General features: G+C 36.3%; 1 protein-coding gene across 21 annotated transcripts in view; it reads left to right on the top strand.

Moving 5' to 3' along the window:
* RBFOX1 (RNA binding fox-1 homolog 1) overlaps positions 1 to 12,144 on the top strand; it is a 541,423-nt gene that overhangs the window by 159,900 nt on the left and 369,379 nt on the right. For all 21 annotated transcript variants that reach the window (XM_085514226.1, XM_085514212.1, XM_085514225.1 and 18 more), the window contains one exon: positions 4,715 to 4,762. In XM_085514226.1, coding sequence (XP_085370352.1) covers positions 4,715 to 4,762 — 48 coding nt within the window. The remainder of the gene's footprint in view (positions 1 to 4,714; positions 4,763 to 12,144) is intronic.

The raw sequence follows: 12,144 nt of genomic DNA, 5'->3' as shown, positions 1-12,144 counted from the left end.
TGTCTAATGTTATACTTGTGCACTAGTCTTAAAGACCACCAGCTATGCTTCAGTAGAAGGTACTGCCATACTTGGGTGATGTCCTGTCATTGCTGATCATGGCAGCGTTTTTCCTTGTGTTTCAGAAGCGTTTATATAAGCATTTTAATCCAAAGGATGGTTAGGTGTTCTAATAGTCTTCCTCTGTTTGAAAACACCAAGCGTGCCTACAGATGAAACCTCAGGAGCTTACTGCTGATCTTAGTGAATGTGTTTTTAAGATACCACTCTGTGTTGGGTAACGATGGGTTAAAACATGGCTATTTTAGAAAATGCTGCTCTTCATATCTGACAAAGGAACTTAACCATTTGATTTTTATTCTGCCAAAGAATCTGGGATGTTTTCTGTGCACGTTAATGCTGTGTGCTTTGTGTTGAAATGTTGTAGTACTTTGCATTGATCACTGTAACAAAGTTAAAACTGCTCAGCAGTATCATAGGATCTCTCCTTTCTCGCTTGAATATAGTGGTGATACGATTTGATTTGGAACTATTATTAAAATTACAATTAACCATGCAGCACTGAAATTTTCCAATAGCTTTCAAAGCAAGGAGAGCTGCAAGCTTAATTAGTGTGTGGCTTTTATGAGAGATTGTTTGGAATTGATACCTTTGTATAAGTAAACGCAGGAGCTGGTTAATTGGCCAGGAACCAACTAAGGAAACGCTAAGGAAACTCTCTGATTCTGTTCAGTATCAGTTTTATTCGTTTATTTAGGCAGCATGATTTGTTAAGAGAAAAACTTTTGCCTATTTACCTTAAAACAGTGATGTTTTTTATAATGATTTAATAATTAGCTGCAAAATACAACAATTGTCAATGACAGCTACCCCCAGTAAGATTCTTGTTTTGATAAAGAAAACAATATCTCATGGGTGTTTAGATTGCCGATCTGATGTACTGTATAAAGTACTGTTAGTTTAGGCACAGACTTTTTAAATTGATTTTACTTTTCCCACTTTGTAAAGAGCATTGGATTTCACAATTCAGTGAGTACCTGATCTCCACTGTTCATGTGTTTTATTGTAGTTATCGCTAATGGGTATCTGAACAGCAAAATAGGAAGCATGTATCACTTGTCTGTCTGTTTTATACTCCCATTTTGGTTTAAAGAAGAGCGGGACAGAGAGGAGTAGTTGCTAAAATTAAAGCTCCGTGGGGATGGTGTGGATTTATTTTTCCTCCGTGCTTCAGAATTCACTTTTGTTTTTTAAAGGAAAAATACAGCCTCTCAGAATATTAGGATCATAAATTTTAAATAGATTTTGTGAGAAGTAATTCAAAAACGTTAACAGATCAAATAAAAGTGTATTAAGCTAGTATATAAAGAAAGGGGGAGAAATGCATTTTTCTCCTATAATATGATTTTTCCCAGCTCTTTACTGTAAGGGAAGTGCCTGCAGTTACACTTACTTTGGGTTGAAAGTAATTCTTCAAGAATGCTTTCTCAATTCAGGAACTATGTCATTTGTGCTCCATCAGAATTGGTTTTGATGCATACAATTTGTTAGCACTTGAAGCTGCTGCACTGACTCTGTTTGACTTTGTTTTAGATGGTGCAGCTTGGATGCTATTCAGTATTTATGCACAGGAATCTTGATTAAACTGGATTAAAAAAAAAGAATTTTCTTTAATGTTAATTCTTTAATGTTAATGTATATATGCTTGTGTTGTTTGAAGGAACCACTTCTACTGTGTAAAACGTCACCTCTGTTATAACTAATTTTCATCTCTACAGCATTTTAGTGAGTTGGAAAATAGTGTTAGGAAGCAAAGCCTGGATTTAATTTAGCTCTTGTTGGAAAGTGAAAGGTGTGTATAAATAAAAGCTGACCAATAAAGTAATAGATGAGCAACCTGCTCAGTGCGGTAGATGTATTTTTCATGGAGTTGAGCACCATTTTAAGAGGTTATTTGCTTCCACCTACTGACCGTTTGTGATATTACATACAGAAAACAGCGTAGTGCTTCGAATTCCCCCGTTCTTCATCTTTCATTCTGATGCAGGCCAGTGGAGCAGTGTGTGTATGCAGGAATTGTCTGCTGTCTGCATTCCATTCGTTTCAAATGGACAAGCAGTACACTAGCAATTGAAGTAACTCTTGAAGTTTCTTAGCTTGTGTAACTTGTTTCTGTTTTGTTTTGGTTATCGTGTGTTATACTGCTAAGAAAGTAGTGGAAAGAGGTAAGGATAGCAGGGAGACACCAAACTAAAAGAAAGAAGTATAATACAAACTATTCACAGCTATTGTTTGGGTTAGTATGGCTGGTGGTTGCTTGAGGGCATCCAGCTTTTTGCTGTTCAGAAAGTAAAACTATACATTTTACATGTGTAAAATAATTGTGTGATTGCCAGAGTAATACAGATAATCTGTGCTGTCTAGGGCTTTTCTTTCACTTCTCTTCAGTAACACCTCTATTATGCGAACACAGGTTGAAGGTGCTGGATGTGATTTCCTAGGGCCTACCGTATTAAAGTTCAGCATCTGTGGAACATTAAAAATATAATATCAGGGTGAAGGAAGGGAGCCTTCTCAGGAATGAAATAGATGTCACATCTGATGTATTTTGTACTGTGGCCTTCCAGTAGATTTTGCTGTTGACTTACATAAATCATTAGTTTATCTGCAAACTAGCACTGAAAGAAAAAACTCCTTCTCTGGGAAGCTGTAATACTCAGTACAAGCATATGTTTTATGTCTGTTAATTAGGAAGTATTCTAAAACTGATAAATGTTGGAAAGAACATTTTAAGGTTACCTTTCAGAGCTCCATACCAACAAAAAAGGCTGAGTGTAACTGCAGTTCTGCTGTTAATCATACGTGGCCCTTACGGTACTTTGACTCTTATGAGTCGTATTTCCCCTTAATAACTCTTGATATGCTGCATAAAGCCTTGGTTTGCTTCCTTCCTGCTACTCAAAGTAACAGACAAGATAACTAATTACCTTTTGTTGTGCTGAATCAGTGCTCAATACCCAAGCTCTCAGAGTATTTATAATATTATAATTTAACTGGCAGTTATGCAGTGACACCAAGTAAAAAGTGAAGACTTTTGAGTACTACTTTCCACAAGTGCTACCTGAATCTTGGCTTATATTTTGAATGTAAAGAGTGTTTGAGATACTTGTTTGTAAGCGAGGTGTAAAACTAACTAAAATAAGAGATTGCTTCTCTGGAGATAGTCTGGAAAAGTGACAGAGAATTGGATATGCCTCACGAAAATGTCTTTAATGTATCTTGCTGAGAATGAAAACAATTTTTCATGGAACCTTGATTCATTTTATTTCATTAAATGATTCCTTTTTTAATATTTTATGAATAAATGGCTAAGGTAAGAAGTCTTTGATATTGAAATAGCATCAGTATATTTAAGATGAATAGACGTGGTGCTGAGGAAACACAGCTTCTTTATTTAATTTGCTTGCATTTTTAATGGGAGCTGCTATTGGCTGTCAGCCTTAAATCTGTAGTTTGAGATTTATGTAACAGGTGACTTCAAAATTTGATGAGAATGGTTCTAGGTTCACTTTAAGGCTGGGGAAGGACTTTCTTTGAACAAAAGCAACAAAAAGGGCCTCATCAACAGAAGTCTCTGAATTTGTAATATGTGAGAAAAATGAGCTTCAGGGTGTGCCACCATGGAAAAAGCAAAGTTAAATACAGTGAAAAAATATAATAGGTCACTAACCTTGTGTACAGTCTAATGATGTGGAATATATTCAGTTTATTCTGTTTTCAGGAGTTACTTGTACAAAGGGAAAAGATGAAGACATAAGTGCCTTTCAGGCAATCAACTGTGATAACAATTGGCTCTGTATATTTCCACAGATAAAAAGGACGTATTCTCTAGCAGGTTATATGTTCTCTACTGTTCAAAGCTCTGACAGTTCAGTGAGAATCAAAATTCCAAAGGAATAAGAGTAAAATGTTTTGGATGTCATTAGATTCGATACTGCTTGATTCCTGAAGTAAACATAAGTACAAAATGTGTGCACATACATAAATATAAACATGTAGATGTACATATAAAACAGGTGCTTGAGTATTCTTGCATACTGCAGTGAGATTCAGACACAAGTGTCTTCAACACATCCAGTAGTCCATGGTTATAAATGTGGACTTGTAACACATTGTAGACTTCAGAATCCTCACCAGCACTTCTGACAACAGATAGAAGATCTCACATTTCCTCTTAAGCTGATAGTTACCTTACCTTTTAACTTATTTCCTTTTTAATACTGATGGTAAAGGAGAGTGTAAATGACTATTTTATCAAGATGCATGTAGAAAAAGCTTGTACTACAAAGATGATTTAATTTTATCTTGTGCACTGGCTATGGCATATAGAAATCAGTTTGTTTTTTTCTAGTGCATCAGTCCTACCTTTACATTTACAACACAAATGTTTGCAATGAAGTTCATTAAATTTTCAAAATGCCATAGTACTGAATATATTATCCTTTAGGGTACTGGTTATTAATAGTTAATATAGTTAATATTAATATATATATAAAAATATAATATATATAATATGTATATAGTTAATATACAGTAAAATATAATAGGCTGAGTTACCTGCTCATTGAACATGGATGCCTTTTCTTGAATCCTGAGTTCTTCCCATCATTGTGAATGTGTGTTGTAACAGTGTCTTCTCTCTTTGTCTTTTCAGGATACTAGAGCGGAGTGCAATTCCTCTGTAGAAACTGAGGACAGAAAAGTAAGTGGCTTGTTTTAATGTCATTTATGTTTGGCAGCTCCAGTAAGTTACTGTTTCATTGTATTTTATTTATTTATTTATTTATTTTTAATTTAGCCATGTTAAGTTATTTTATGGTGTTTTATGTATGTGTGTTAAAGTTCCCTAATAGCATTGCTGATGTAGTTGTATTATTACTTCAGTAGGCACAAAACTGCTTTGCCAGATTGAATGAATTTGTTAGAAGATTTCTCTTCCTGGTTCAGAAGAGAATTAAAAGCACTCAGAAACAGGAGGTGCAGAAGGCTGCTTTCTAGCTCTCAAGCTGCATTTTGAAACAGTGGGTTTTTATGATTATTCTAGCATTAGTTTAACTGTGCCACAATGTGTAATATTCAAGTTCTGTGGTTCAACTTTCCGAAGTTCTTCTCTTTCAATGGACTTCTTTTGGCTACTGCACCTTTCTATGAATATTCAGCAGCTCCTCTTAATTGCAGCCCAATTATTCTTTCTGGAAATGAAAGAGACTTGATAAACCAATGTAATCTCATATGCACTTGAGTTGTCCATGGAAATTCAGATTGTATTAAATACTGTTGTACAATCTCATATATTATGCTGTTGAAGTTATTGCAGGAGAGCACAAACTGTTTTTGTTATGTGATGAAGGTTCTGCAGAATTTCAATGATTTACAGCATTTTCAGGAACAAAGAGGAAATTATTGAGTTAGACAAAAACATCCTAAGAATTCAATTAAGATACTGAAATGTGAGTGTAATTAGCTTGCAAACGCAAGAACTTGCATAAAGAGTTGTCTGGTTGTCCTCCTCACTTCCTTAATTCGTTGGAGCATATTGAAAGAACATAAATGTTGTAATTAACTATCCTTGCGTGGCGTGTCTCAGGTTTGGTCTCAAAACTGAAGCCTCTGTTGAGCTGAAATGGCAGCTTTTCGGTCCAGGGATATGGGTTACTAACGGCCTGTTCTGAGATAATCAAAGAAAAACATATCAGTTTTATTAAATAATAATGTGTTTTTATTGCTTACTGTATTGCAGGTGTCTGTTGGTACTGTAAATAAGGGGCTTAGTGTAATTTGTAGAACCTGGAACATTGTAAATAATTATTTTTATCTATGGTGAAATCAAGACAAACTACTGCAATTAAGACATGCGTAATTAGCATCTCATAATTTGCACTTCCATAATGAAATATATTCCTAATGAACTGTATCATTAGTAATTAATGAAAAATTTTCCAAGCTAACAACAAAACGTCTGCAAGGTGCCTTCCTCTTCTTACCAACTTTCTTCATGATGCTCCTTAATCTCTGCTTTCTGAAGTAGAAATGTATGAAGCCTTTGATAAAGTTTTGACTGAAGGCAGACTTAAATTTTGTACAAGTAATTATTATTTTGAATTCTGTTGTTCTACAAATGTCAAAATGTCATCTCATGTCCTTAATGATGTTAAGTCTGTGATCTGTGTATCTCTTAATTGTTACTTTTCCTGAATGTTTTATGTTAGATTCTACCTTTTCTTTTTTTTTTTTCTTTTTTTTTCTGTGAGGTTAGAAGTCTTCAAGTTTTAAAATGACAGCTGACAAATAGCCAGTGGTCTGTGGTAATCAACTGGTATTATTCCTTCGTGATCTTCTCATCCTTTGGATACAGATGAACTCCAGTCTCAGCATCACTTTAAGATTGCTAGTATGCAAAACAGTAGTTTTTCAGTTGTTCTTATAACAGTTTAATCATTTTTCAATAGCTGAAAAACGCATTCCCCCCCTCCCCCCCCCCCAAATATTTTCCCAGTCTTTTGTTTATTCTGACTTCATATCTTTGGTCTTAAACATGTGGAAAAGATTTGCTGTATGGGACTTGAATTGAACAGGAGTCTTCAAAAGTATGGAGGGGAGGGAGGGGAGGGGAACCAAGAGGAAAAAAGCAGTATTTCTCCCTGTCCTACCCTGCCTTTAAGGTCTGAACAGAACATGAGGGAATACTTTGTTTTGCTCTCCAATTGTTGCCTTGTCATCAAAGAAATTCACTCCAGTGCTGTGAAACCAGCATTCTCCTATGGGGTTATTTTCCTCGTACTGTCCTACCCTCCCTTTTTATTTTATTCTGAGATGGAGAACTGTTTGAGACACTGAAATCTGACTGGAAAGTTAACTTGCAATGGCTGTTCTGTGCCGGGTAATTTCGTTGCATCTGGATTTCACTGTGCTTGGGATGTTTTGTTCTTCATATTCGGTTTCTTCATTTTTGCTTGATTTCAGTGTACTCTTTTTAGTAATAGACTCATATTTGCTGTAATGTGCAATGACAGTCTCTTCAGTATTCCTTTCAGGAAAGTAAATGCTGACCATTAACTAGCAGCTATGTTATTAGCTTGGGTAACTGAAGGTCACCCAGGATATCTTGCTTCATTTTCTGTTCTTGAAGTAGCTCATGGAGAGAACGTTTTTGAGATGCATCTTGACTTAAAAATTTACCGGGTTTGAGCTCAGAGTGCAGAGGCTTTATGAGAGCAATAGACTTAATGGGTGTGCATTAGGTCAATAACATGATAGGTCAGTAAGTTAGAAAATTTCCCTGTAGCGACATAACGTTTCATCACTCTCTTGTTACTTTCTGTGGGATATGGTAGAGGCAGCACTGCCTTTCCTTATGTATTTTGAAGGAAAAAAAAAATAAAATTATTTTGGTTTTAGTACCATCTGTCAGAGGATTTTCAGGCACTTCACAAATTAAAAACACTTTTAAGGAAAGTACTTACATTTATATGGCTCAAGTTAAATATATGGAGATAGAATGATGAAGGGAAGACAGAGGGATGGCTGCAAAGTTGGTCTTCCTAGTTGGAAAAGAACTACTTTAACATTGTTCTTTAAGTTAATGTGAGTGGAAATTAATAATGGTATCAAATAGAGCTTATGAGTCAGTCTGTCCATGATGCTTAACTGCATACATTTAAGATATCACTATAATGCTGTTTCCTTTTGTTGTGAACCCTTCTTCTGTTTAGTACTTGTGGATCTACTTATTTTTTTTTTACCTTTTGAGGACATTATGCAATCTGTATCATTTTGGAATGTTTGGGGTATATTTTTTCCCACCTTAAATGGAATTTTTTGGTGAGTATGGCTTGCAGACTCAAATGTATTGTATCAAGGTGTTCTATACAAGTGCCTTTATTATGTTAGGTGACTGTTCTATGAATTGTGCTTGGGTATAGATTCAGTCGAATCTTATGCAATGCTAATGGACCTCCTGGTGTCTGCTGGAGTGAACGAATAATTCCTATTTCTTCTGCCTCTTTAGCTGTGGGACAAATAAGAGTATTATTGAAGCATCATATGACAGGATAGAATGTAGAGGAAACAAGTGGGAATGATGCACGAGATAGAATAACGAGCTGTTCGGATAATGTCTACCTGTCACCGTATGCCAAAAGTTCCCACTGAGATCTCAGCTCTTAAGTTGGATTTGAATGACATTCCTGGAGTTGTTTTCATCACAGAGGTGGAATTTTTCAGAAAGGTGAAATAATCTCAGGCTTATTTTCTTTTGCAGAAAAGCTGCTCGAAATCTGTGGCTCCCTTGGTAATATTTTTAATTCTAGATTTTGTGCTCTCCATATAACTACAAAATCAGACAGTGAGTTGAATCAGACCTGTATTCTGAATTCCATAGGTATAATTTTATGTTATTTTTATGTAAGAATGTATAATTCTTTATGTAACTCTTAATATATTTTTAGTAGTATCTTTAAAATCTAAGGATCCTCCATTTCCTTGTCTTAGTTTATGTTCTTTGCAAATAGAAACGTTAGTTATAGAAATATGGACAGCCGAAGCTTGCCTTAGAACCTAATGTGCAGTGTTGGTTGGCTTAATAAGTATAGGAAACACTGAAGAAAGGAAATAGTCAGAAATCCAGTCAATTTCCTGGCATGTAGATTGTCACAGTGCAAAGCCTTGTTGGAAGGTTCCACAGCATTTGAATGATCATAATGGCAGTCCTATTACTGCTCTCTTGTTCTTTCTGTCACTGACATGCAATTATGGAATTTCACAACTGAAGTGATGACAATTGCTTGTGTGTGTCTGTCTTTCCTTTTCATCCAACTGTATCGAGCAATCCGTAATTTGATAAAGTGGAATTGAAATGACAGACTTGATACAAGTGCCAAAACAATAATTTGACCTCCCACTGAAGTGTTAATGTGTTCGGCTTTATGACTTTTACTCATGCTGAATACACATAAGGAATGTGTATGGTATGTTTATTATGTTAGAATACCAGCTAAGGCAGATTGCTACTCAGCTGGCTGAAGCTGAGCCAACGGATGTTTCTATTTGAAAGGATATCTAAGAAAGGGCAAAAACTGTTGTATGGCAGCTGAGAGAGAGGAGTGAGAGAATATGAGAGAAACAGCCCTGCACAGAGGTCAGTGAAAGAGCAGCTTTCACTGGGGGGGGAGGGAGGGAAGAGATACTTCAGCAGCTGGAGCAGTGATTTTGCAGTTGTGGTGAAAGCAGACTCTTGCAGCAGTGCACAGGGTGGTGTGTAATCCAGAGAGCTGTGGTCCTCCAGCCTGCCAGAACCGTTCCGTGGCCTCTGGTCACACCACATAGGGTGCCCTGCACCCCTAGCAAACCTGCTGTGTGCTCCCCAGGTTGGAGGGATGTGCTGTGTACTGTGTTGTACTTTGAAACAAGTATGGCTGGTTCATTAAGCGAGGTGGAATCTAGTCATGATGACAGGAATGGAATAGGTCAGCATTTGATGGGTTACGGAACCAAAATAGGTTGCAGAGCAACTCCTAAGAGGACTTCAGATAATGAGGCCGCTGTGGGAAGCCACTTAGAGTGTTAGTGTTCACAGAGAATCAGTGAATCGATCCAATAGGGTATTTATTCTTGCATAACATCCCCAGATGGTAACGTTTTGAAAATATAGATAATACTTTTCTTCTGTTACGCATCAGGCTTGTTGATGTGCTTTTTGTATTAGACAAGCAATCTCGCAGATGTTGTTTCATTAAACTGAGGTACAGAGATACATTCCATTAATTTTCTATTCCCAAGTTCTAGGCAATGCGTTTTAATTTTCTTTCCTTAAAAATTGCAGGACAGCATTTCATGTATGAAGTGATACACAGATTGCACATTAACTGATTAAACTTAGCAGAACACCGCTAATGGAACACTTGCTAACTTGTCTTTTCAAGTTCTTTAAAAGATAAAATTAATAAATAAGCAGCTTTTATTGTTAATTCAAAATATTAGGAAATGGTGCTTCTTAGAGAAAACAGAGGAGCCATAAAATAAGTTATTTTTCCTTATATCTGTATGCCTACATAGTCAGCCTGGGGTTTGTATTCTGAAATACGTGGGACTCAGAAATGTTAGTTTTCCATATTCAAACCTCAGTTTTTGGAAGTAAATGCACTTTAAAAGAAAGTATATTTTTAAAAGTATTAAACTTTTCCTTTTTTCCTGGCTGAAAACATATGGCTGGCCATCTGTGCGTAGCCATATAAGTGTTTCTACACTGCACTTTAATTTTCCTTGCGGTGAGAAGTAAGCCTCTGTTGACTACAGAAGTGTTAGGAAGGCATTACATTTTCATGACGTTTCCTCAAAGAGGCTTATGGGTGAGGTGAGGGTCTGGAGGTTAGATTTTTCTGCAGGTAAAATTTGGGGAACGGAGTTCTTTTGTAATTTAAGCCCTTGTAACAGAGCTCCTGTTGTAATAAGCACACAAACAGTGCTATTCAGGAGATTACAGTTGCTTTCTAATAATTTAATGGTGTACCTGATATGCTGTCAAACTGCTTCATTTCTAGTGGAAAACAAGAGATGTAGGGGAACTGGAATGAGTGAGACTAGTGAGAAAGCTATGCTTCCAAATGTGTACATGCCAGTAATCTTTTGTTTGTGTGTACAGACAGAAAGAAATGCTGCATGTCTTGTGGAAAGGAGTCCATGACTCCTTCAACTTCTAATGTTTCAGCACTTTCTTGAGAAGCAGAGGGTGATTTTACAGAATATAAAAGAAGAGGGAAAGCTCAATTTCATTTGTTGAGTTTGGTCTTTTCCCGCTGTTTAGGTGTAAATTGTTTAGATGGCTTTCCAGGTGTACATGTGTGGCTAGATTATCAGTGGCAGATTGCTTTCATCATATTTGAGGGGGACAGAATGGGTCAGACTATTGTTTGCTAAATTAATACCTGGGAAGTAATCCAACCTGATTAATGGGATTGCTATGATTGAATGATAAAAGGGGAGATGGATGTGGAAGTCTTTTTTTTATACCTGCTGTCTCTATTACCTGGAACGCATGCAATAATACACTTCTATTCAGTAATCCAATTCATTTTCCATTGATTCTAGTTAGTCATGTTTGTTGTTTTGTTTTTTGGATCTCATTCCAGGTAAATCTTTTTGCTGTAGCAGTACATTGCTTTCTACAGCTGCCTAGACTTCTGGTGTTGGTTGGTTTATAGTTCAGTTACCTTAGAACTGACTTGTTCAATAATCGCAGCACAGTCTACTTTCCTCTGAACTCTGCGATTATGAGGCTTAGGTTTAAATGTACATCTCTGTTTGGAAATTAGGATCTATGCACTTCTATCATCTCTAAAATCCCGTTGATGAATTTTAGGGGGGAAAAGTAAACTTAATCCTTTTTTTCCTCATTTTTCTTAAACAGGTATGTTTTAGTGTCTGTATGTGATATATGATTGATAGACTTTATGGTTTATATCTAAACCATACCCTGTTCAGAAATGACTTATGTAATCATAGCAGTTTTGCACAATTCAGCTGAAAATTTCTTGCTGTTGATTGAGGTCAGAAAAATCCTGGGGTTCTGCAATTTATCCTAGGTGCTCGAATACTGAAATAGGACACCCAAGGCAGTACTGAAATAGCTGCTGTGGGAGAGGTGGTGATGGAATGCATGCCATATAACAGCTTCTGAAAGCATTCAGGGGTTATGTCTTAAAATACATTCTAAGTATTGAAAGAAGAATTCTGATTTCAAAGTATGAAAGCTCTGTTTTCTGCTAGCAGACTAACATACAGAAGTGCTTGTTTATATTTTTCTGGATAATGATGATATGAATCCTATTCAAGTTGCAACTCTCAAATTTAGATAAGTTGCTCAAAAGTATCGAGAACTGATAGAACATGGCAATTTATTACTATTATTAATATATATTTTGATGGATTGCCCGAAATCTAGTAAGGAACACTTGCACTTTCATGAAAATCTATTTCATCAAAGATTGTTTTGCCTGACTTCTGGGTGTCTGCAGGGATGGGGTACGCCCCCACCTCTGGGCAGCCTGTGCCAGTGCTTCCTTACCCTCCTCATTAATGAATAAATAA

The sequence above is a fragment of the Coturnix japonica genome, chromosome 13, assembly GCF_054131305.1.
Source record: "Coturnix japonica strain WE chromosome 13, WE-NBRP24, whole genome shotgun sequence".
Classification (NCBI taxonomy): Eukaryota; Metazoa; Chordata; class Aves; order Galliformes; family Phasianidae; genus Coturnix; species Coturnix japonica.
The sequence above is the reverse complement of the archived record's forward strand: the minus strand, read 5'-3'. Positions and strand labels throughout refer to the sequence as shown.